The sequence below is a fragment of the Homalodisca vitripennis genome, chromosome 3 (assembly GCF_021130785.1).
Source record: "Homalodisca vitripennis isolate AUS2020 chromosome 3, UT_GWSS_2.1, whole genome shotgun sequence".
Classification (NCBI taxonomy): domain Eukaryota; kingdom Metazoa; phylum Arthropoda; class Insecta; order Hemiptera; family Cicadellidae; genus Homalodisca; species Homalodisca vitripennis.
In genome coordinates, this window is record NC_060209.1 from 174385283 (window position 1) to 174413007 (window position 27725).

Genomic DNA, 27725 nt, shown 5'->3' on the forward strand with positions numbered 1-27725 from the left:
ACTTTTTTAAATTACAACATTTATTTTAAAAGTAAAAAACATTGAAGTTTATCATTTGTTTTATTAGTGTTTCTTCACTTTCAACTGAAACAATTTTGTTTGTGTCAGATGGAAGTGAAGAAGCTAAAACTTACTCTATACTGACACCACTACCGTATGATGAGAAACTGCTAACAACTAACGTTGCTGATGAGGTGACTGTTAATTGCTGTGACAGTGTGAACGATAAGGACAATAATTTAGATGAAACAGCCATATCAACTATTTTTCAAACTGAGGAATCACAAGTATACGACATTGAAAAAGAACCAAAAAAGGGGAAGAAGATAAAATCCAACCAAAATAACTGGAAGGAAAATATAGCTAAACGCCTTAGAAACTCAGGTCAAGCCTACACTTCTTCCTCTAGCAGCAAACGAGTTTATAAAAAAAAGGTTTTAGGGAAAACCTTTTAGTGAGAAATGTCGACTGAAGTGCAGCACAAAATTTACAGGAGAGGAGCGTCAGAAAATACTTGGAAGAATTTTGGATACTAGGCGATAACGAAATAGAACGATATTTTATTTTAAATTCTATGCAGACTATAACACCAAGATGTTACAAAAAAGAGGAAAGTCGCAGTAAGTAAACAATGCATTTCACCTTAGTATAAATGACCAAAAAGTGCGAGTTTGTAAAGTTTTCTTTATGTCAACTCTAGCTATCAACAGTCGCCCTATTCGAACTGTTATTGAGAAAAAAAGCACACTCACGGGAGCTTCCATCAGTTCAGACTTGCGTGGAAACATGGCCACCATTCGAAACTTCCTGACTCCATAAAGAATGATATAAGATCTACATAGAATCTATTCCTAGAATGGAAAGCCATTATTGTAGAAGCAACACTACAAGTTGAATTTTTCGATGGTGGGAAGACTTATGTGTGACTTGAGAATGAAGGAAAGAGAGGAGCAAATGAGATAGCGTCCTGTGTTCTGAAATAACTTGAGAGCCTGCAGGATAAGTTGAAAGAGTGTAACAATAAACCACTTGATATTATTCTTTAATCGGAAAACTGTTGTGGTCAACAAAAAAAACCGGTTTGTGATAGCCATATACTTATATGCAGTAGCAAAATTAAATTTTATAAACTCAATCACACATAAGTATTTCATAACAGGTCATAGTCAAAATGAAGGTGACAATATTCACTCTATTATTGAAAAACAAATTAAATTAGCACTGAAATCAGGGCCAATATTTGCTCCTGAGCAATACATATCCTTGATTAAGGTAGCTAGAAAAAATTATCCTCCCTTACTGGTCCATGAACTTACTCATGAGGATTTTTATGACTTCAAAGAGTTTCTTACTCACCTTGGACAGAACTTCAAATGTAACGAAGAAGCATCACCACTCAAATTCAGTGTCATTAAAATTATAAGAGTAGAAAAGGAAAACCCATGTGTTTTCTTTTATAAGCTGTCCTTCAGTGACGAGTATGAAAAAGTAAATTTAAATCATACCATTGAGTCAGCCTCAAAAAATACAAAAAATTTGAAGACCAGGAAGACTAAAAGAGTAGGCAACATAAGCAGTCTAATACTTAAAAATGCGTACAAGACCAAGTTGCCAATTAGTGACAGGAAAAAGAAAAGTTTGATGGATCTCGTCAAAAAACAAACAATCCCTAAATTCTACTCATCGTTTTATGAAAAATTGTAAAACTATGACTACAATAATTGATGTTTAATGTTTATGTTAGTGTTATGTGTATACACACACACCTCTTATGTGTCTTAACGTACTATCTGTAAATCTAAAAATCAGTAAATAAAAACAGTTTTATAATTATTTCAAGGGTTTTAAGTTTAATTTGCCCTGGTATAAGTGAAAACATGTAAGAAATAATTTAAGGAAAAACGTCATAACTCAAAATAATATTTAAAATCTATTTAATAAAATGTAAATAGAAGAAAAAAGTAGTTATATGTATAGTTTAAATTCTGAACGACACATAGAATCTGTATTTTCTTTTCTTTCTTCAAACAATAACCTCTAGATAGATTTTTAAAGTGGGGCAAACTTTGAAGCGCTCTCCTGTAAAATTTGTAGGTCATGAGTTGTGACGTTTTTCTTGTGCATGAGCGATATACAGGGTGGTTATAAATTATTTTACACATTTTAAGATTGAATAAATAAATAACCAATCAACTTAAAAACATGGGAATTGTTTTATTAAATTGTAAATTTAAAACAGTTTTATATACTGACTGAAAACTAATAATTGTACACATTACAATAATTATAAAAAGTAATTATAAAAAGAAAGTAAAAATGTCACTTAAACTGTGGGTGTAAGGTATGATTCTTCTCAATGACTTGTGTTGTGACATAGTCAGCTGGTCAACAATGGATCTTTCCACACCAGCTGTTAATTACAGTTGACTAAACAAACACTAAACTAACCTCAGTATCAAAATGGCTAGTGTGCAAGAAAAAAGCAATGTGTGTTCTTTGGTTTCATGAAAACAGATCTGTAATAACTGTTCAAAGAAGGTTTCGTTTAGAGTATGGCCGCAATCCTCCGAGTAACAATTCTATAAAACGCTGGTATAGGCAGTTTGAACAGACGGGAAGTGTCCAACATAGAAAAGGTGCTGGTAGACCTCCAGTTTCTGAAGCTATTGTTGATCAAGTAAGAGAATTGTTTACGAGGAGCCCTGGTAAGTCTACTCAGCGTGCAAGTTTGGAATTAGGATTACCTCGATCACCAGTCTTAAAAATTTTGCACAAACACCTTAAGCTCCATCCATACAAAATTCAGTTATTACATGAACTAAAACCTAACGATAAACCTTCACGCTACGATTTTGCTGTTAGATTACTTGACCTCGACGAACAAACAATAAACATTGGAGAAAGCAATTTCTTGAAAAAAGTAATTTTTTCTGATGAAGTAACCTTTCATGTTTCTGGTAAGGTGAATAGACACAATTGTAGGATTTGGGGTACTGAAAATCCTCATAACGTTCGAGAACAAGAAAGAGACAGCCCTAAAATAAACGTTTGGTGTGCATTGTCTATAGATGAAGTGATAGGACCCTTTTTCTTCGCAGAACCGACAGTCACTAAAGAGGTATACCTCGACATGCTTGAACTTTTTTGCAATACCGCAAATTGAGCATAGACAACCAAATGTTTACTGGCAGCAAGATGGTGCCCCTCCACACTGGGGTAAGATAGTACGTGACTACCTAAATGACACGTTTCCTGGTCGTTGGATTGGACGGGATGATCCAATTCCTTGGCCTCCACGTTCCCCAGACATTACACCCTTACACTTTTTTTTGTGGGGCTATGTCAAGGACAGAGTCTTCGCCAAAAAAGTTCAAGATATTGAGGAACTCAAGAATAGATTTCGAGAGGTTATTGGAAGCATAACTCCAGCAATGGTCAGAAACACATGGTGTGAGGTTGAATTTAGACTACAAACTTTGCGTGCAAACCTCGGAGAGCCCGTGGAATTAGTTTAGTTTCCTTGTAAAAGTATGAGTAACAGTAATCTTTTTGTCCTTCATTGGTAATAAAACTGTTTTAAATTTGCTATTTAATAAAACAATTTCTATGTTTTTAAGTTGATTGGTTATTTATTTATTCAATCTTAAAATGTGTACAATAATTTATAACCACCCTGTATTGTTTTTTGAGCGTTTTAGAAAAAACGTCATTTTTAGAGTTGTGACACTTTTGTTCTTAAATAATGAAGAATCGTTAATACTAGTTTGCTTTACTAAAAATAATGACTACAAAACGTACAGAACTTATAGTAAAATTAGCAAAAAATCTTCGATTAAAGAGCCACTGTCAGTTAAATCAAAATTACGAAATTTCACGAAAAAATGAGACATGGATAGTTGATCCGAACATTGAAAATACTGATGTTGTACCTTCACAAATTAAATCTAAAAGCATTTTAGAAGACATCCAATAATTTTACAGAATTACATACTACAAGAAGACATTTCTACATTTCTACAAACACCAAGAAAGTTTTTCGAATAAATAACTATAGCGAAGACGAGTCCCATAGTTTTGATGATTCAGATGTTAATCACTATTACGAGCCTAATGAATGTACAAAGTCAAAACATGTTTTTCGTTATGGAAGGAAAAATTACACAAGTATCAAGCCAAGAAAAACAATATTTGCGTAATGTAAAGAGTTCAAGTAGTGATAGCGAGAAAAGTATAGTTGATAATGCGAGTGTTACCATAGATTTTCTAGAAAGAGAACCACAACAACAACGCAGAAGAGGAAAAAAGAGTATCTAATAAAAGTAAGTGGTTGAAAATAAAGCCAATCTACTGAAACAATCTGGCTAGGCGTATATTTCCATGTCAAAATCCAAGAAAGAGGTCCCAGAGAAAAATCTGAAACCTCGTTGTGATAACCGATGTAGGTTAAAATGTTCAGAAAACATAGCCCATGATCAGCGTCAAGAAATTTTTATAATTTCTGGAAATTAAAAGATCTTTCACGTCAACGAGACTTTATTGCTTCACATATGCAAGCTATTCAACCAAACTACAGGTAATTTAAACCTGATATTAGCAGAAACTAAATAACGCATTTTACTTCCATGTAGACAATAAACGCTTTACAGTTTGCAAACTATTTTTTTAAATACACTTAACATTACAGACAGGCTCATACGCACTGCCATAGACTTAAAGATAGATGGTGGTGGATTTGTGATGGAAGATCTTCGTGGTAAACGTCAGAAACACAAAATGTCGGATGTCGAAATTAAAGAAGGAATTAGAAGTCACATACAATCAATCCCTAAAATAGAAAGCCATTACTTGAGGGAAAATACAACCAGAGACTACATTGAAGGAGGCAAAACAATACCTGATTTGCACCGTGACTACTAAATTGATTGTAAACAAGAAAACCGCCCATTCGGCAACTATGTAATGTATCATTCAATCTTCAACGAGGAGTATAACATATCAATGTTCACACCGAAGAAAGATCAGTGTGAACTCTGCCATTCATTTAACACAGCAGAAGGGACTGATAAAGAGAAGATTATTGAAAAATATGAAAAGCATATAATCGATTAAGACCTTTCAAGACTCCAGAAACAAGTCGACAAAGAAAAGTGGGTTGTGGTTGCTTGCTATGATTTACTCGTACTAGCAGCTTTACCTTGTCCAAAAGGGGAGGTTTCTCTTATGTACTGTGAATGCAAAGTAAACGTCTTTAATCTAACTGTTTGTGAACTAAAAAATGACTCTGCAACATGTTTTGTCTGGCATGAAGGGGAAGAGAACAGGGGATCCAGCGAAAGCAACATGCGTTTTAAAGTTCATTGAGAGCAAAACAACCAATGTCAATGAAGATGCAGAATTTATTTTTTATTCAGAGAATTGCGGTGGGGAACAGAAGAACAAGTTCGTTTTTGCCATGTATTTTTATGCTTTGGAGAAATATCCAATAAAGTCCATAACACATAACTTTTTGATAAAGGACAATAGGGAGAATGAAGGCGATTGCGTCCATTCTATGATTGAAAAACAGGTGAAAAAGGCTTTGAAATCTGGACCCATATATCACCCGGGGCATTATGTTTCCCTTATGAAAACTGCAAAAATAACTGGAAACCCATATAAAGTGGTTGAACTGAGTCATACTGATTTTATGAATTTCAAAGATCTGTGGGACCAAATTTTAGTAAATTCTACAGTAACAACTAAAGCAAAAGAGTGTTCACGAGTGACATTGAATTTGTAAAAGTTAACAAAAACAGTCCTTTAGTTTTTACGTTCAAGACTACTTTTGATGGGAATGAAGAATACAAGAACATATGAACTACATATGAATAAATCTTAAAAAAAACTTCATTATCTTAAATATCTGTAAACATAATTTAGGTGAAATAACTGAAATGTATATTAGTAGTGCCTAATATGCCTATTATCAACAAAAAAAGTATTAGCTTCACATTAAAAAAAACTACTGAGAATACGAGTTATTTTCATTACACTTCAAAGCCCAATTTATACAAATAAATAATGAGTACAGAGTTAGTATTTCGTTAATATTAACTGTCTATACTAATTTATCTTGTGTTTTAATTATAAGTGGATTACAAATATTTAATATTATTGATTTTTAATATTTATACTGTTTTTTAATATTGATTTTTAATATCAATACTGTGAAATAAGAAGAAACGTTTTCCAATTTCCTTGGCTGAGTGAAGTCGTTTTATTACATACAATATTGATAAATACAACTGACAGCTGTTACTCTTTTCTACTCGACAGTTCTATTTACCGCCTTGATAGTTCACTTGAAATTCATAACGATGTTATCAATTCCATTGGCAAACAATAAAATGAGCGGAAAACATGATTACGTAGTACGATTATGTTTGCAATAGAATATAGTTAAAACACATATTTTAGCTTCATCGAAAATATTATTATAAATTATTCCTAAAATATATTAGGCAGCAGTAGTGTATTATAAAAAAGGCTGATTTGTTGCAAATGTAATGAAGTAAACTATACGTGTAACCATATTAAATAGTAATTAATTCATTTTATTTTGAGAGCATTCCGATAATCCTTGTCTCTTAAATATAACAGTTCAGTAAGTACTGTTCTTGATATCACAGAAAGTAAAGAATTCTATGTATTTAGTTCTTTTTGGAGGAAAAGTTTTCAACAATAAGTAATATTATTTATAATTTTTTAACGTTTGAAAATCAAAGCCCGTCTGAGTTTTGTTTTCAATTACTTAAATGTGGTAAAATTTATAACTATTATAGAGATCTGATTGAAATCATTAATATGCCTTGCTATTATAATTGGGTGTTCAACCATCTGTAATATCACATTTGTTTACATAATTTTTCTTTTCAAAATATTTACACGAGTATTACGATGTTTTCTCTCTTCATTGGTCTGTGAAACATGTGTTCTTCGCGATGATTTTTCTTCCAGTCACACGACATGGCGGTCAGTATTGTGTTGCGCATCAGCCATTATTTTTGTTTACGTGCCGGTAACCAAGCGTTTCTATAAATTAATATGAACTACAATAATTAGTTATACAGTGTTTAGCCGTATTTGTTACCGTATAAGTAATACAGTGACTGAGTTGTGTTCAAACAAAATACGTTACTTTCAGTGTAAAAGAAAGTGAGTAAAAACAGTGTCTTTGTTTATATTTTTAGACTTTTATTTAGAGATGAGCAGGTCTAATGGAAACATTGACGACGACGACGACGACCGTCTTTTACAAATGTTGAATGAAAGTGTTTCTTCTTCATCCTTCATTAGCAGTAGGCAGGGTGGTTCAGGCGATCAAGGAGAGGTTAGTGAGAGCGACGTGGAACTATCAGAAGACTCTGATTTAGAAAGTTTGAGTGGTTATGATGATGACACTGATGCAGATAAAGACTATGAACCTTCTTCGACTGATTCCGACTCTTCATTTAGCACCAGAGGTAGGCTAGATATAGCTACATCTACTCCTATAGCTAAAAAAGACCGCAATTAGTAAATAATGGTCACGCTAGGCATAAACGTCTCAGAATACTCAGTAGCAGTGAATTAGCCACAGCTAATGTGTTAGAAAAAGATTCAATCCTGGATGAAATTGATGATTCTGATGATGAGACCTATCGTACTGCTGATGAACAGCTACCTTCTGAATGGGAGGAAGTGGGGCCTGATGATGACTTTCCTCTTGGCTATGTTACTTACAGAGAACTTGCAGGACCTAAACATATGCCAAATCCCCAGTCTGGCCCCATGGCTTATTTTTATTTGTTATTTACAAACTTATTGTTTACAAGCTTAGTCAGAGAAACTAACAGATATGCTGACCAGTGTATTTCAAAGGGCATGTACAATGACAATTCCAGAATAAATGTATGGCTACCTGTCACTATCAATGAGATGAAGGCATTCATTGTGACAATTTTGAACATGGGTATAGTATGGTTGCCAACAATTTTTAGCTACTGGTCCACATGTCCCTCCATAAACCAAACTTGGTTCAGACAGATGTTTTCACGGAACAGATTTCAACAAATCCTGAAATTTTTTCATATGGTGAACAATGAAGTGTTAAGACAGGCAAAAATATGATCCCTGCGCAAAGTTTTACCCAATTGTTCAGCATGCAAATGTTTTTATTTAGACATCATTACACTGCACACCACCAAATTTCGGTAGATGAATCTCTAATTGGTACTAAGTCCAGAACAATTTTGCAGCAGTATCTCCCGAATAAAAAACATCACCTGTGGGGAATCAAGGTTTGGATGCTATGCGATTCCGTTGTAAATTACTGTTTAGGGTTTTTTGTCTACAAAGGAGCACGTCACGATGACCCACAAGAAAGAAAAGAGATGAAGGAACTAGGAACAGGTTTCTTTGTTGTAAAAATACTGCTGACACTCTGTAACTACATAAACAAAGGATACCATGTTTTTGTGGAAAATTTATTTTCCTCGCTGTCTTTAGCAGACTACTTATACAGTGTTGGTACTTATTTCACTGGAACTGTACGGTCAAATCGGAAAGGTATGCCAGAACACTTTAGCAAGACAAGATTTGCAGTAGGTTTACCAAGTGGTCATCGAGAGTGGCACTCGCTTATATAAAATACGTGCAAATGTTAAACTGCTTATTACACAACTCAAAAAGACAATGTAATAAATAAAAGGACACCTTCTGAAATTTTTAAAAACCTTTGCTGCGCTGGTAATCTTCAGGAAACATGTTTGGGAAGGGAATATAACACTTGTGCTGTCAAACAAATCGAATTTAATAAAATTTACATCACAGAAAAAAAACTTTTATGAGAGATAGTTAACCAAGAAAGTACCTATAATGATAAAAGGAAATGTGAAACTCAGCCAAAAACTGTTAAAACAAGAATAGAGTGTGAATTAGGCAATTTAGTTAAGGAAATGAAGAGGTTGATTGCACCCTACCTGAATCATATCTGTAACATTATCTTGTATTTGAAGCAATACGAGATGTGAAAGAGAACTTGACTGAATGAGAAGCTTTGCTTTACTTCGACTACTCTCAGAATTCATTCAAATATTCTAGTGAGATACAATAATTTCAGTTTAGTGGAAGTAGGACCCAAATCACCATTCATACTTCAGTATTTATAAAAATGACAATAAAATAGAGCACAATAGCTTCTGGTCAAAATCAAAAGGTCTGCGACATGATCGATCACCCGTTTGTGCACATTTAGATCCAAACATTTAATGCATAAAAATGATGGGGCCAAACAAAAAAATCCATTTTCTTAATGAAGGACCATCGAAACAGTGTAAGTCATTTGCCATTTGAGTCATTTAGTCTGGAATCATCTGTATACAAACCTTGCCGCTGACGATTTGGTATGGCACTACTCAGAAGCAGGACACGGGAAAGATGCTGCTGATGGGATCGGTGGAAGTGTTAGGAGATTGGCAGACAGTTTGGTTAGCAGAGGGACAGATATTGCAACTTTTTAACAGTTTGAATCAGAGAAAACTGTCAAGAGACAACAATTTTCTATGTCTACAATGACAAAATAATTTAAATAGATAAAATTTTTCCAGCGAAACCTCTGAAAACCTTCACTGGAACGATGAAGATACGCCAGCTGACCTGGGATAAAGAAAAACCCCATGGTTGTAGCCCTGAAGATTAACCTGCCTTAAATGTTCAAGAGGTAAACCATGTTCGAATCTTTTCATGGGTGAAATAAAATTGATGACAACTGAGAAGAGAGAAACAAATCAACCCAGTATCGTTTTGCATAAATAGCCCGGAAGATTAAGCTGCCTTAAATGTTCAAGAGGTAAAAGATGTTCGAATCTTTTCATGGGTGAAATAAAATTGATGACAACTGAGAAGAGAGAAACAAATCAACCCAGTATCGTTTTGCATAAATAGCCCGGAAGATTAAGCTGCCTTAAATGTTCAAGAGGTAAACCATGTTCGAATCTTTTCATGGGTGAAATAAAATTGATGACAACTGAGAAGAGAGAAACAAATCAACCCAGTATCGTTTTGCATAAATAGCCCGGAAGATTAAGCTGCCTTAAATTTTCAAGAGGTAAACCATGTTCGAATCTTTTCATGGGTGAAATAAAATTGATGACAACTGAGAAGAGAGAAACAAATCAACCCAGTATCGTTTTGCATAAATAGCCCGGAAGATTAAGCTGCCTTAAATGTTCAAGAGGTAAAAGATGTTCGAATCTTTTCATGGGTGAAATAAAATTGATGACAACTGAGAAGAGAGAAACAAATCAACCCAGTATCGTTTTGCATAAATAGCCCGGAAGATTAAGCTGCCTTAAATGTTCAAGAGGTAAACCATGTTCGAATCTTTTCATGGGTGAAATAAAATTGATGACAACTGAGAAGAGAGAAACAAATCAACCCAGTATCGTTTTGCATAAATAGCCCGGAAGATTAAGCTGCCTTAAATGTTCAAGAGGTAAAAGATGTTCGAATCTTTTCATGGGTGAAATAAAATTGATGACAACTGAGAAGATAGAAACAAATCAACCCAGTATCGTTTTGCATAAATATATTGTGGTTTATTTTGAGTAAGTATAAGAAAAAAGCGTAATAAGTACAATTTGTTTGCATATTGTGTGTGTGTATTTGTTTGTGTGTAGGATGTATATTTAGATGATAGCCTTGATGACACACCCAACAACACACCTAAAGTAAACGACTAATTTATAGTCAAGATTCGAGGGAAGTCCAGCTTCTATTACTACATTGGTCATGTCCAAAATAACTCAATGATGTTCTTTTTATCAAATTCATTAAGAGGAGTGGGAAAGTATGTATGGCCAGTAATGGAAGATATTTCATCTGTTGAGTTAACGGATACCAACTGGTTAACTCAGAGTTAACCAACTTCTAGATTTTATTAGAGGCAATGATGATGCTATAACAAACACAGTCAATATAACTTTACTGCCTCCAACAAACGCAACAGATGATATGACTGACGAAGACTCTGGGGATGAAGATAACGTCAAAGTAGACAATGTACCTCCAAGCCAAATAAATGCTCCTGCTTTGCTTGAAGTAGTAAATGATGAGTTGAAACAAAAAAATTGTGACAGTGAAAAAAACAGTGCGCCTTCCAGAAATTATTTCTACAGATTAAAGGGCTCACAAATGAAAGAAGACATGCCCTTTGTGTCAAGCTAACAGTACTCAGATGACTGAAAAGAAAAAAGAGGCTTTCAATTGGAAAGTGAATTGTGACCTAGAAGCAATACTAGAGGAGTGGCCATTGATGACTACGGTTGCTAACAGAGAAAAACCACCTTTAGAATATTTCCAGTTGTTTTTTGATGAAGATGTGATAGAAATGATTGTACAATATACAAATCAATATGCAGCTAAGAGAAATCGTTTGGACGATTGTTCAGAGAGTGAAATAAAATGATTTCTTTGTATTTTGCTCCTAAGTGGATACGTTACTGTCTCCAGGAGAGAGATGTACTGGGAACAGTCATCGGATTGTCATAACCCTCTTGTAGTAGAAGCTCTCTCACGTGACAGGTTTAGGTTTATAATGCAAAACTTGCATGTATGTAACAACGACGAGCTGGACCATAAGGACAGGTTTGCTAAAGTAAGGCCACTACTTAAAGAAATAAATCGAAGATGCAAAAGTTTTATGCCACATCTCCAAAATCACTCCATTGATGAAACTATGGTTCCATATTTTGGCCGACATGGAACAAAGCAATTTATAAGAGGGAAACCTATTCGCTATGGTTTTAAGTTCTGGTGTGGAGGGCGAAGCAATGGATATTTAGTGTGGTTAGAACCTTATCAAGGTTCAGGAACCTTAATTGCAAAATATGCCAACTGTGGTCTTGGTTATGGTGTTGTCATGACGTATGCCGATACATTAGAAAACAATGCCGTACACTCTATATTTTGACAATTTTTTTACATCATTTCAATTGCTAGGTGATTTAAAACAAAGGGGAATCAATGCCACAGGTACAATAAGAAGCAACAGATTTGGGAAAGAATGTTCCATCTCAGACCCACAAAGTATTAAAAAAACCAAGAGGATCTATGGAGTATGCTTGTGATGATGACAGTGGTCTTTTATTAGTTTCTTGGAATGACATCAGTGTCGTCAACATTGCGACCAATAGTGACAGTGTACACCCTTTACTCCAAGTGCAAAGATATTCTCAAGAAAGAAAAAGTAGGATATCAGTTACACAACCAAAAACTGATCCACAACTACAATGCTTCCATGGGTGGTATAGATAGAGCGGATCATAATATATCACTGTACCGAGTTTCCATTCGAGGGAAGAAGTGGTACTTTCTTATCATTACCCATCTCCTGGATGTTGCTGTTCAAAATGCATGGCAATTGCACAGGCAAGATGGCGGAAAACTAGATCAGCTTGCCTTTACAAGGAGGATAGTCTAGGCAGTGTTAGGGGGAAACAAGAGTTGTTTCTGGAAGAGGACGTCCATCTACCTGTTCAAAAGGTGACTCTAGGTAAGATTACCATAAGAATTTTATTTTATTATTTTTTTGGAAGTGTTTTTTTTACCTTTTTATATAACATTATGGGATGGGATTTCAGATATAATAGAATCGACCACATTGTTTCCGACTTAGAAAATGACCTACGCACGGGGAAAAAGAAACAGATGCACTGTCGGTTATGTCACAAAAAGACAACTACAAAATGCATAACATGTGAAGTGCCACTCATGTTTCATGCTTTTAGCACTATTATACAAAGTAAGTGCTCATAATATAAGTATATCTTTCTTAAGCGCTTTTAGTTTAAGTATTATTTTAAAAACCAAATTGTATTTATAATTAAGAACTTTACATGTATTTGGCTGACGCCCTTCCAAAAGGAAGGCCGATTTTAAGAAATATAGTTTCCAAAATGGCGAAAACTTAATATCCTGTTTATTTTCATCCTAAACTATTAATATAACAAAATTTCACTTTTTTAAAAACCGAAAAATAATTCAGCCATATCTGGTTTAAAATAAAAATTAAACGTAGTTATAAATTCATTTTGGATGCCATGTGGAATAACCTTTAATCGTTAACTTTTGAAATCAAATGTATGGAAAAATTATATATGTTACCAATAGACGAATTTTAAATATTTTAAATTGTGTATATTAATAAAACAACAACTGTTCCAAAATGACTCCAAAATTACAAATAATACCAGAAAGTTAAGGAGACGGCAATCGAGCTGTGTATATGGAGTGTTGAACACCAACTAAAACGGGTATTACAGCATTAGAGCCCACACACAAACAAGATTACCATTTAGCATGTGAATTGTAGGAGGGATGAGGAGTATCACTGTGGGTTGACTAATAGGATTGAGTAACCGCGGAGTCAACACTACAACAGTACAATCCTCTTACTGGCGGCAGTCAGCTCTCTCGCACAACTCTACAGTCCAAGTAATCTTTGTGTCGGCTCCTTCTAGGCTGCAGTCGACAAATTAATGTCGAGCTCAATGGTGCAATTGAATAGTTTATTTCAGAAACCCCCTAACCGACATTTTTTTTTAATTTGACTTTTTGTTAGAAAACTATAGTATTAGTATAAACACACAGTTTGGTGTAGAAACCCCTTATCTGTAACCTCTATAACCAACACTAAAATGCAAGTGAATATTCTGTTTAGTGCAGAAACCCCTCAAGTGACAACACTTGAGGGGTTTCTGAAACAAATAGGGGATAATTTAAATTTATGAGAAATGACAGTTGGTAACACTGAGCCAGTAGCATTTTCCCACTCATTCAGTTCTGGTCAGCTGTTGTTTGTTTGTTAATACTGCTTATTTAACTAACCTAAACCTAAACTTGTCAGAAATCTGAGTTAGTGAATAGTGATCACAGTTTTGTTTATTAACTATACGTGTTTGTCACAATGAGTGAAAGTTCTGATGAGGAGCAACAACCACCAAGGAAGAAAAGAGGAACAACACGACCAGAAAGTTATAAACGTTATATCATACGTGATGCCAGAGTAAAGGGGGCAGGTTATGTTTCCTACAAAGGTAAGCAGGTGTCAAGTAAAGTGTTTACCGAGGATATAGTTTGTAAGTGTCCAATCAAATGTCATCGTAAGATAAACAATGAGTCCAAGAAAAACATTTGGAACTTTTTTTACTCCCTGGAAACAAAAAATGCTCAAGATGTCTACCTGCAAACACTTGTTGAGGCCAAAGAAATTGGTAGGCGTTCCAAATGTGGACAAAATATTGAATCAATGAGTGAAGAACCAAATGAGCTAATGGAACAGGACACTAGAAGTTTCAAGAGAAATCATACTTATGTTTATCATTTAAAAATTAACGGTTGTCTTATACCTGTTTGCAAAAGTGTGTTTTTAAAAGTCCATGGAATTTCAGCTGATCGTATGAAAAGGATTTGTCAGCTTTTGCTCCAGGAGAAAAGTCCACGTGACTTGAGGGGCAAAACCCGAAGTGGAAACGCCATACCAGGAAATATCTGTATACTTATTGATCAACATATAAAGTCATATGAAATAAAGGAAACTCATTATGGTGGTAAGCCAAAGAAATACTTAGATGCTCGGCTTACTGTCAAGAAAATGCATGAAATGTTTATAGATAAACATCCTGATCTAGAAAAAGTTGTAAAATACAACTTTTATTACGGCTACTTTAAGGAAAATTTTAATTTCTCATTTGGTCGTCCTCAAGTTGACGTATGCTGTCAGTGCGAAAGTTTTTCCAGTAAATTAAAGGATCCCCTTATGTGTGACAATGCTAAACGTAATGTTGCTGCTGAGCTAATTCTTCACAAAAGGAGAGCAAAAAAATTTTATCATTCCTTACAGTTAGCAAGTGAAGATACAAATGATGACACTGTTGCTATATGTTTTGATTTTATGCAGAACCTCCCCCTGCCCCACATACCCGTACAGGAGGTATTTTACATGAGGCAATTATGGGTAAACAATTTTTGTATTCATGATTTGAAATCAAATAAGGCCAAGATGTACGTCTATCACGAAGGGGAAGGAAACAAATCTCCCAATGAGGTGTGTTCTTTTATTTTTGACTATATAAAAACGGAGATCCCAGATTCTGTAAAACATTTGATCTTATTCAGTGATGGACCTTTCGGCCAAAACAAGAACAACACTGTAATTAGGTTTTTAATGAATTTGTGTGACAACTGCAACCTAGAGACAATCACTTACAAACTTCCCAGTACGAGGGCACTCGTACTCTCCTTGTGATAGGGATTTTGGTTGTATAAAGCGTCTCATAAGAAAGGTAGACAGGATCTACACCCCTGAAGAATATAGAGAACTTATTTTGAGGGCTAGTAATACAGGCCGCTTTTCAGTTCACATGGTTAAAACAGATGAAATCTTGAATTTCAAGGACTGGTGGCCACTTTCTTATAAAAAGTCCACTTCTGCTTCTGATGAAACTTCAGGAAGGAATGTTCCGAAAAAAAGACAAGGAGCCCTTCAAACTTTCAACATATAAGCAGTTTTGTTTCAGCTCAAGAACAAAGGGAAAAGTAGTAGTGAAACCGTTTATTGATGGTATGATTTCATCTACATTCACCTTCCTGAAATGTGATAAGCCTCCAGAACTACCAAATCAGCCGGCCTATCCCCAAGGAAAGGTAAGCCTAAACTTATTTCTTAAAATTTGTTCCACTAAAATTTAGACTAACTCCATGAGAATAATGTAAAGGAATGATAAAATTAGCAAACAAGTTTTTGTTATTTTATTTCTCATCAGTAAACTGCATTTTTTATAAAAAGTGGAATGGTTTCAGGTACCCATTAACAAGAAAAAGATACAGGATTTGAGAAAATTAACTGAGTACACGAGAGGTTATGAACATTTTTATAATGCAATCCTACTGTGGCCTACAACTGACTCTGAAAACCCTGAGGAAGTGGATCAAGGGTGTGAATAAGTTGCACTTCTGTCTTTTTATTTGCAAATAGATGTTTTCTCTGTAATAAATAATCATTTTTGACACTTGTTCAGTGTGTAATTTATTTTAACTACACCAAAAATACCATAAATAATATAAAGACAATGAAAAGTGTATATGGAACAACCATTTGGTGCAGAAACCCTTCAACTGATTTTTTTTAATAATTTTTTTTCTACAAAAATGTAATATGTAGAGAGATAAAAACACAACTAAGCAATTTCTAAATGTAGGTGGAACCAACGTAAAAAACCTAAGATAAAGAAAAAAAAATGTGTTTGTAGAGGAGAGTTTTTTATTGTTTTCCTAAAATTTACTTTTTGTTAGTTAGGGGGTTTCTGAAATAAACGATTCAATTGTGTACTAAGAAGTCAATTACTGCACGGCAAATACAGAGATCTTCTAAATACCGTAATCAAGGAATAATTTTACATTTTATTTTACTTTACTCTGGCAACAAGAAAATAAAGCTAGTTCTATACTTGATTGAACCACAATAATTTTTAGAAAAATTCAAATCGTTACAAAACTTGTATACTCATTAAATAACCTGAAAATGTATTAGTCTAGATTTTGCAGTAACTGAAACTGTATTAGTAACAAGACAAAATAAAGCTTGACTGTGATAAAAGACATGGTGTATAACAAAAACTAATAGAGGTTTCCTAAAAAGTTTAAACTTAGGTGGGAGTTAGAAGTGTTAGATGTGGAAATAGTGCTTGACATTAGAACCAGATCCAGGGTTAATTATGAGTACATACGCTGATACTGTAAGATATTACTTAACACACGTCAAGATGATTCAGGGCGCCAACTGCAGATCCTCCTTGCGGCGTCTCACATCAAAGTACACCTGCAGGCGCCCATGTAGAGTGTTGCCTACATCAGGCTCCCTGATATTACACAACAACATACCTACTTACATCGCGTGTAATTATAAACAAGTTTTAATGATCTAATCAACACCTTTCTTTTATATTAAAAGACGATAAAGTAATATATAATAATATACGTATATTTTATAAATTTGATTATTGTAAACTCCTTCGGGCAGAACTTTCTGATATTGAGGACTTCGAAATGTAGAATGAAGGTAATAAATGGTAATGAATAATGATACTTGAATATAATGATAAATGAATAATGAAGAGAATATTTTGGGGTCAGAAGTTTTAGAATAAAGGTTATTTGGCGGAAGTAAATATTCCTGATCAATTTCAACCAACAGCTAGTTCCTTGACATTGACAATGGTCAATCTAAAGATGACAACAATTTAAATACAGATAACGATGATAAATTAGTTGCAGTTGACTACGATACTGATGGCATGGTGCTATTGGATAGCCTATAAAAAAATGGCTGAAGGCAAGATAAATTTGTAAATCGCGTAAACTAAATGATTGTGACGACTTCACCGAATAAACTACTAACGTAAACTTATAATCTTCACCTCAGGACACGTTAAATCCGTCAGAATACTTTTATGAAATGTTAGAAAAAAGTATATTTAAAAATCTCGTCTACCAAACTAACATATATTCTACACAGCAAAACGCAACCAGTTAGAACACGTATGTTGAAATGGAACATTTCTTGGTATCCATATGCTGTAATGTCTTAAAAATACCTTCATACAGAAGGTTCTGGGGAGGTAGCAGACGTTATCCACTTATTCCCGTTGTCACTAACCGATTCGGTACCTTGAGGACCTACATCCACGTCAACGACAACACAAACGCCTCCAATGCGAATGACCCATATCATGACAAGGTTTTCAAAGTACGGCCTCTTGTAGACAAAGTTAGAAAAAACTTTAAAAAGAATTGAAGTAGAGAAGAAGTTATGCGCTGATGAAATGGTAATACCATTAAAAAATCGGTCTGTGATGAAGCAATACAACGAAAATAAACCACACAAATGAGGGTTGAAAGTTGTTGGTTTAGCTTTTAAAAGTGGTATTAAGCATGATTTCTAGGTTTAAATACGCAAAAGAACGATCCCTGTTGACAAATTGGGGATTAGTGGAGAAATAGTGGTGCACTTTAGCGAAGTAGTCCCTAAATATAACAACTAAAAGCTCTTTATTGACAAGAATCGCTGAGTGGAAAAAGGAAAATATTCCATATTAATCATGAAATGAGTTGAGATAGCCATTTTGTTATTTAAAGAGAGATTCATCTGTTGAATGCAAAAAGGAACATATTCCTATAGTCTGTAATGGGCATTAGAACAGCACACTGAGACGTTGAGTGGAAGAAGGGACATATTCCTGGAATATGTTCCTTTTTCCACTCAAATCAACACTTTATTTCTCTGTGGATCTTTTCTTGAACTAAACAGCTGACTTCTGCACTGGTTTTTTTACAATCTGTTTCCTTTGGATTTTATTGGTTATTTAATTAGTTGAATTCAAGGATTGTGTTAAGCTGTTTAAAACAGTAATTACTGAGGTTTTAGTGATAGTTTTAAGTGTAGTGATGTCTGAATCAGAGAGTGGAGAACCTAGAAGGAAGAATGAATAAAGACAAACACATAAAGGAAAAGGAAAAACATGCGAGGCGACATGGTAAGGAATTTGTAACCTCTAAAGGTGTGTTTGTTGAGGCCAAAGTAACTGGACCAGAATGTGGCTGTAGAAAAAAATGCATGGAATCTATTACTGAAAACGGCCAAATGAGTATTATTGAAATGCTCTATGATGGAAAACCTAAAAATGAGCAGGATACATTTTTAATGGCATGTATTGAAAAACATGATGTTGCTAGACCATAGGCCATTAACTCCACAGTCAAAGAAACATAACTTTTCATTCAAGTATTTTGTATTATTGAATGGTGAGCGTATTGAAGTTTGTCGAAAGGCTTTTATTAGCCTTCATTCCATTCCTCACAAAGTAGTTTTGAGGTTAAAACCATTTCTGATTAGTAGTACAACCTCCATTGACATGAGAGGGAAACATGTAAATCGTGGAAATGTTTTGTCACCTGATGTATTGAGAAAAATAGATGAACATATGAACAGTTTCCCAAAATAGTATAAAATGCCTATTACTTATTTGGATGCGACTCTCACTGTGAGGAAAATGCACGATATTTTTCTTGAAAAGCACGAAGACTTGAAAAATATAGTTAAGTATGAGTACTTCTTGAAATATTTCAGAGACAACTTTGGATACAGATTTGGTAGGCCCCAAGTGGATGTTTGTTCCACATGTGAGGAATTACAGACAAAAATAAAATCAAAAACTCTCAACGCTAAGCGCACAGCAGCAGCGGAGTTTGTAGTACATAAAAGACGAGCCAACAAGTTTTTTTCAAAGCTGCAAGAAATAAAAGAACTTAGTAAAGCTAGACCTGAAGTTATGGGTATTGTTTTTGACTTCATGAAGAACTTACCACTGCCACATTTTCCCGTTCAAGAAATGTTCTACTTAAGAAAACTCTGGTATTACGTTTTTAATACTTTTGATTTAAAAAATGACACTGCAGTTTTTTACAACTACCCTGAAGGTACTGCCAATAAAGGACCTGATGAAGTAGCCTCATTTATACTAAACTTTGTGGATAACTTCATCCCTAATACAGTAACAGAACTGCACGTCTTCAGTGACGCTTGCGATGGACAAAACAGAAACCACACATTATGTAGAGTTCTCACTGCTTTGACCATGAATAATCGATTTAAAATCATTCATCAGTATTTCCCAATAAGAGGCCATAGCTTCATGCCATGTGACCGCACATTTGCAGTAATTAAGACAGCTGTAAGGCGACACGATCGAATTTACTCCCCGGACCAATACAAGGACATCATAGAAAGTGCACAAACATATAAAGTTATTGTTAAAATACATATAAAGTTAAAAACGAAGACATACTTGACTGTAAGAACTGGTGGCCCGAGTTTTATACTAAGTTACCTAAAAGCCTTGAAAGTAAGACACCCTTTTTTCAGCAAATGCAGGCACTTTACTGTTGATAGTGAGAGAAAAGGCTATTTAAAAACTTCTGAGTTTATCGATGCTGTGGTTCATATGACTTTCAAGTTAAATAAGCCTAACATTGTTGATGTACCCCTACCAACAAACAGAGTCTACAACGGAAAGGTAAGACTACTTAGCTGTTTTTAAGATAATATATCTGTGATGTCCATTGGCTATGGCTATGCACACTTACATTAACTTAGTTAACCATATAGCCTAAAGTTCATGTTAAAGGTTTGATCTATTAAAATAAAAATACTTTCTCCAATGAAGTCTTTTTTTTAGGTTCCAATCAAAGAACAAAAGCTTCAGGATTTGGGAAAACTAATCAAGTACATACCACATGATTTCTTAACATTTTATGAAGAGCGCAGAACTTGGCCTACTGGAGCGGTTGATGATGACGCCAATGAACATGAATAAATTTTATAACAATACAGAACTATGTAAATTGAATTTATACACTAATTTCTAGTAAAGCACAACATTTGTAGTAATTTTCAAGTGTTTTTTCACCATCCACTCAAAACAATACTTGTTGAATAGAAAAAGGAACATATTCCATAAGATAGAAGTCGACGTAAGTCATACATTAACAATAATATACCAATATTATATGATATAGATGTAAACAAAACAACAAGACCTATAAACAATCTATAGTAACTTTTTTAATCAAGACACTAGTTTGGGCTTAAAAAGGTTTTTTTTGTCTCCTGTAAAATTTCTTCCTTTAGAATATGTTCTTTTTTCCACTCAGTGATTCCTCACATGCTCTTCTTTTGTGAGAAGAAAAGCTTACGCATACTAGCAACAGGTACAGCAAAGAAAACCAAATCGGGAACCACCACCCAACAACTTATTGGTGTTTTTGTTGCAACCACTTATTGGTAATAAGTGGTTGTCCACTTATTAGCAATAAGGGCTGATGCAACAAAAACTAGGCACATACGATACAAAAGTTGTAATCAGAGACGTGCAGCCAGGGGCGATTTATGCCTCGCTCAAGTTCTTCCGCCTGGGTAAGGCGTCTCAGGACAGAATTCGGCCAATTAAGCTCATCCTGCCTTCTGAGTCGGAGGCCATCAATCTTCTTAAAGCATTTGCAAAAGAATCGTCCAAGTTTGAGTACTTAACCCTTTGACCGCCAACGTCCGATTGATCGGACAGTGTAGGTTTATGCCAAAACCGCCAACGTCCGACTGATCGGACAGCCTAGGTTCGTTCCAAAACCGCCAACGTCCGACCGATCGGACGTTCAGGAAAAAATATTTTTTAAATATACATATGAACTTTAAAAGTTTGTGTCGACACTGTTCGACTTCCTTTTGACTAAATAAGATGATATGTGAACAATTTTAATGTTGGCAGTCCTGGAGACCTTGACTCAGCTGTTTTGTTTACTTCTCTAACTCGCCGAGCGTGCGCTAGTGTTTACGACTAACCTATTTGCCAAGTTCCCGCCTTTCTCATAGATGCCTACTTGGTTTTTTGTTTAGTTTTTCTCTGAAGTTAGTGATCTGTATTATTTGTGCAAGATGAGTCGTTCGCCGGTGAGTGACAACACAATCCACAATATTATTGTTGAGGACGAATTTCTTAGTGATAGTGAAAATAAACAATTTGCAAAACAGTTCGTCATCTGAAGTAAGTGAAAGTGAAGCTGATGATACTGACTTGGATCCTAGTTATACTCCTACCCCTAGTACAAGTTGTAATTTTCAAGGAACTTTAGCTAGCAATAGGCTGTAAATAGGTCAGTTAATTTCGTCATCTGAGGATGAAGATCGAAGTGCAGCAACTACAACTACGCCGCGGCCACGTGGCCGGCCCCGCCTTCCTGAAAACATCTCAAGCAGTGAGTCTAATAGCGACGATGAATCAGTGGGAAAATATAGAGAAAAACAATGACCCTGGGTATAACCATTCTTTTTCAGTTCAATGAAATTCCTGGCTGTGTAAACATTGTCCTCCTCGAAATTCAGCCCCCATAACTTATTTTGATCTTTATTTCCCTATGACTTTTTTGAACATATTAGTGACCTACACTAACTTGTATGCTAGAAATTTTATTCAACAAAACCTCCATAAATTAGGAAATCACAGCAGAAGTCGAGCTTGGAGGCCTGTCAGCTTTGTTGAGATAAAAGCTTTCCTAGCTGTTGTAATAAATATGGGTTTGAATAAAAAGCCTACGATTGAGTCATATTGGGAGTACAAAGTCATCCCAGAATTCACCTTGGTTCGGGAAAATGTTTTTCTAGAAATAGATTCGAATCAATTCTGAAATTTTTCCATATGCTAGATACGCGACACTTGCCTTTCACCAAAGGAGCCTGGATATGACCCATGTGCTCGATTTGCTCCTATTGTTGATCATGCTAACAATGTATTCAAGCATTACTATGCACCAAATAAACAGCTGTCCTATTGACGAAAGTTTAGTGGGCACTAAAAATCACACACAGCTGCTACAGTACCTGCCCAACAAGCACCATCATAAGTGGGGAGTAAAAATTGTGGTTGTTATGCGACAGTGTTACTCACTACTGTTTATCTTTTTTTTGCTACAAGGGTAAAAGAGATACAGAACAAAGCAATGGACGTGTCAAACATGGACTTGGGTATACTGTTGTAATGAAATTGTTAGAAATGGGAAACTACTTGAACAAAGGGGTTTCATGTATTTGTCGACAACTTTTTCACCTCATTTCCGTTGGCCAATGATTTGTACGCAAAACTTACTCAATCTGACAGGCACTTTACGAATAAACAGGCAAGGAATACCCCCTACCCTTACACAAAAATTTGGTGTAGGGCAAACTAAATATTGTCGCAAAGGAAAAATGCTTTTGGTTGCTGCCCGATTGAAAAAATCGCAAAAAAAGCAAGTACTTCTCTTGTCAACTAATGCTGAGGCAAAAAGTGAGTTGAAAAGTAAAAAACGGGGAAATAAAGTATTTATTACCAGCAAGCCTTCTGTCATTCGTCAGTATAACTCCTATATGGGTGGCGTAGACACGTCAGACCAAATGTTGTATTGTTACCTGGACGAACGACGTACGCTTAAATATTGGCTAAAGGTAACATTCCACATTTTTGGACGGATGATTGTCAACCTATATGTCCTATACAAAAATAACACAGACAATCCGATATCGAGACTAGATTTTACTGTGGCCACTAGTCGAAGGACTTGCTGCCGAGTGGCTCGGTGACCAAAGCGCCAGTTCAAGCACAACGTGCTGGCAATGAAACCTCTTGACCTATTACCTGGTGGAAAAGAAAGAAATTGCTCTGTGTGTAGTAGGTTGAGCACAGCCCAAGGTGGCAAAAGGAAGAAAAGTAGGTACATTTGCAAAAAACTGCAAGAAAAGTGTTCACCCTTTGTGCTTGCCGAAACATACATGCTAAAGGAATGTGAACTGATTGTATATATTTGTAAATATGCTTCTTTTACTAATATTTTGATAATGTTATTTGTGTATTTTCCTGTGTTCTTCTTTGAAGAAACACTTTTAAATTGACAATTATCAGTACCTATAAAACTTCCATTACTATAACACGTAAGTATTTTTAAGCTTATTTAATATAAGTAGCTCTTGAAATATTAGATTATTTTCAAATGTTAACATTTCAAATTTACTTTTGTAAACACACTAATTTTCTAGATAGAGTTCTAAAAATTTGTAAATAGTTAGATATGTAACAAGTGCACAAAATACAAATGTTTGCGATGTATAAAAATATTTTTTTTACCACTGATTTTTTAGTCTAAAGTTAATTTTTTAAATAAAAATATTTTTACTTTAGGCGTTATCACATTATAGAAAACTTTTTTTTATATGTAGTGTTATTTAATCAACACTATTCGATAGCGTATACAATATGCTAGAAAACAAAAAAAAAAAATCGTTTCCATTTGCATAAAAAATAAGGATAGCACAGAGCGGAACGTAAAAGGTTGTTAAAAAACGTCAATTATGCCTTGGCGGTATTGGGTAGTACAGCGGCTGAGACGCCTGGCGGCGACGGGTAAGGCCGCGGTCCTCGGGCGCTGGCGTTCAAAGGGTTAAAAGAGATCTCTCTTTCAAATGATAAAACTCCTAAGGAAAGGGACTATTTAAAAAATCTGCGTTCCACGTTAACTGCAAGAATCAGCAACGGCGAGCAAGACTTAACCATTAAATTTATAAAAGGCATCCCGAAAATTGTTAAAAAAATTAGTTCATTCCAACGGCATACAAGATTTCTCTGCCTATTACCAAAATGTTAACGGGTTACGGGGATAATTGCATGATTTTAAAATGAACTTATCAGTCTGCGATTATGACATAATATTGCTCACGGAGACTAACTTAAACTCTGATTACTCCAACTCAGAACTATTTGGCCAAGAAAAATATGCAGTCTACAGGACAGATACGTCTCCTCAGACTAGTTCTAAGGAAAGTGGTGGCGAAGTTTGCGTCGCTGTCTCAAAAAACATCCAAAGTAGAAGGATAAATGTCGATACTAGAGCTTCGGAGTGCGTCTTTGTTTCCATCAACAATAGCAAGATGTTTAATATCCTTCTTTGTGTTGTGTACATACCTCCAGGTCAACCAGTAACCAAATACCTTAAGTACTGTGAGTTGGTCGAGGAAGTGGCGGTTCAATTTGGGGGTTTTTCAGATATACTGATCTGTGGAGATTTCAACTTCCTGGCGCTATTTGGAATGCCGATCTCAGCCCCTCAAACCAGTCATCCCCAATCGGAGCCATTCAAGACCTGGCTGATCTACTATCTCTTCACCAAAAGAACCTCATATTAAATAAATGAAAATGCCTTTATTGCAAGCGTTTCTCAGTATAACAACTGCTTTACAGAACAACTCTTGTCATATCTTACACTATTTACAATACTGGGAAATAAAAATAAAAACTAAAACCTATAGACTAAAGAAAACACCCAAACAAGACAAATAAATTACTGCACAATCATTTTTCTTAATTTACTTTTAAAAACAGTAACAGAAGTCTGTTTAAGGTACTGGGGGAGGTCATTGTACAACTTTGGGCCAAAGTAAGAAAAGCTCCTCCTCCCAAACTCATGCTTGACTCTGGGAAAGTGAAGCAGGTCACCATGGCGGACACTGCGTTGAGATACATCCTCCCGAAATTGGAGCTTCTCGCTCAGGTACCGCGGCTCACCCAGCGCAAGCACCTTGTGGATCATGCCACATGTCAGGATCCTGCATACATTTTCCATGGGGGACAAACTGACAGCATCTCGGAAATGAATCGAACTGCAGAGTTTTGCAGTCTTTGAATCCGATCTATGTCTCCCCTAGAGATACTGTTGCCGTATGCAGGATAGCAGTAGTAAAATACAGATAGAACAAGATAACTCATAAGCCGGAGCTTAGCGGATTCTGGCAGTAGACTTCTAAATCTGTACAGACCCCTCAGCCTACCAAGGGCATGCTGGATAGCATGAGTGCCATGATCAGAAAAGGTGAGCTCACTGTCAAGCACAACTCCGAGAGTCTTGACTGACTCAGAGACAGACAGGCTCTCCCCACTGAGCCTTACTCTCACTCCTCTCTGACCAAGGGCCTGCACCAGATTGTGTGGGGCAAGATGAGGGACAATGCTCTTACCTATATTGAGTTAAGGCCATTGATAACCGACCAAGTGTTGATGTTCACTAGGTCGGAATTTATTTTCTCAATAGCCTCATCAATGGAGCCAGGCTCGTATGACAAGCGCAACTGACAATCATCTGAGTACAGGTGAGCTGTACAGCTTTGAACACAACTGGAGAAGTCAGACGTATATAAGTTGAACAATATAGGTCCAAGACAACTTCCTTGAGGAACACCTCGCCTTTTGACAAGTGAAGTTGACGTCCCACTTCCCATCTTTGTAACCTGACTTCTATCTCCTAGGTATGATTTTACCCACTCGATTTAATTTTTGCCAAAGCCATCATAATGCATCTTAGCGTACAAAAGTTCATGGTTAAGGGAATCAAATGCTTGTGAGTAGTCCAGTATCACTAGTGAACTAAACACCCCTTTATCTTTCGCATCAATTAAGTCACTTAACAGACTTACCAGGGCAGTGCATGTGCTATGATTTTTTCTAAATCCAGATTGTTTTTGGCAATATGTTTACTTCGTTCATATACTGTGCTATTTGACGTGTTACTATCTTTTCCATAATCTTTGATATTGCTGGTAAAATCCAGATGGGTCTCAGTTGTTTGAGACTTTTAGGGGACGTTACTTTTGGCTGAACAATGAATGGATGAACAATACTCATTTTCCATCTCTGCGGGAACACACCGCTCATCAATGATTTGTTAATGAGATGAGTAATTGCACCCAAAGCATACGGACTCACGGCCTTAACCATTTGGATGGATATTTCATCACTATCAACAGCTCTAGATTTGATTTCATTTAGTGCTTTTTTACATCATCTTCAGTGACAGCAGAAAATCTAAAATCATTCATCGATTCAATTCTCTTACTAGTTCTGAAGAAATCAATTTCTTCAACTCTGGCTTCATTTCCATTCTCCATATTGACAAAATACTGATTGATGTCATCAAGCTTCAGTTGGTGTGGAATGTTTTCATTTCTGTTTTTCATAACTATATTACACTGTTTCAAACAAGTCCAAAAATCTTTGGTATCCTTGTTAGTGGATAATTTCTCAGTAAAAAAAAAAAAAAAAAATTCAACAGTATGAATGTACAACTGGACTTGGTTTTTTCTTCAAGCAATACCTTAAGGGTGACCGAGGCGGCGGATCCTCTGGCAAAAGTAGAACCTTGTCACCACCACTATTGATATCAAGGCAGGCAGAAAAGGCATCCCAGAAATTAAATGAGCAAACCCTGTATAATTTTAAGAAATGTGGCCAAGAAAAAATATACATCCATTTACAGAAACTGGACCTCACCATTGTTACATCAAACCCTGATACGAACGTTTTGTTTGAGCAATTCACTTGGGGAGGTCGTAAAACAGTACATACCAACAGTTAGACTAAGTAAAGCAAACTTTCCAATTTGGTTCACAACAGATTTAAATAATCTAATCATCCTTAAAAAGACTTTGCATAAAAAATACAAATCTTCATTGAACCTGGCAGACTATTTCAATTTCTCTAATGTCCGTGCCGAATGTAAACGACAAGCTGCATCATGCTTCCAGGAATTCATTAAACGGACTGAAGATTCAATAGTAACTGATCCTAGCCAGTTCTGGAAGTTTTGCAACTCCGGAAAATCTCAACACGGCTCAGCAAGAGAACTTTACCATGAAGGTGTCACTGCTACCACTCCCAAACAGAAGGCTAACCTCTTCGCCAGGTACTTCTCATCTGTTTACCTACAGCAGCCGCCTGTTCCTTCCCCATCTTTTAAGTATGAGAGCTCTCAAACCTGGACTTCAATCCAACTCTCCAAAGATTCAGTCAAGGAAAAATTAGATTCTCTCGAACCAGCAAAGTCTGTGGGCCAGATGGTATACCTCCTTCTGTTCTCCGTAGAGCCAGCCGCCTACTTGCCACGCCACTCTGGACTCTGTTTAATGTTTCCCTACTGAGAGGCGTCTTTCCAGATACATTTAAACTCGGTCATATCATCCCAATTTATAAATCTGGAGACGCTAGTAATGTCACTAACTACAGACCCGTAACTATTCT

The 27725-nt window shown here is 35.7% G+C and overlaps 1 protein-coding gene across 1 annotated transcript; it reads left to right on the top strand.

Moving 5' to 3' along the window:
* Positions 1 to 15293: 15293 nt before the first annotated feature.
* Positions 15294 to 16092, top strand: LOC124357803. The gene is made up of 2 exons (XM_046809858.1): positions 15294 to 15723; positions 15880 to 16092. The coding sequence occupies exons 1-2, from the start codon at positions 15517 to 15519 to the stop codon at positions 16021 to 16023; spliced, it is 351 nt and encodes a 116-aa protein (XP_046665814.1). The 5' UTR covers positions 15294 to 15516; the 3' UTR covers positions 16024 to 16092.
* Positions 16093 to 27725: the final 11633 nt, after the last annotated feature.

Bases quoted from the DNA above. Each gene is read 5' to 3' on its own strand.
- LOC124357803 (XM_046809858.1), top strand. From the start codon at position 15,517: ATGAAACTTCAGGAAGGAATGTTCCGAAAAAAAGACAAGGAGCCCTTC. The intron at 15,724-15,879 runs GTAAGCCTAAAC...GAATGGTTTCAG, and splicing joins CGGCCTATCCCCAAGGAAAG to GTACCCATTAACAAGAAAAA.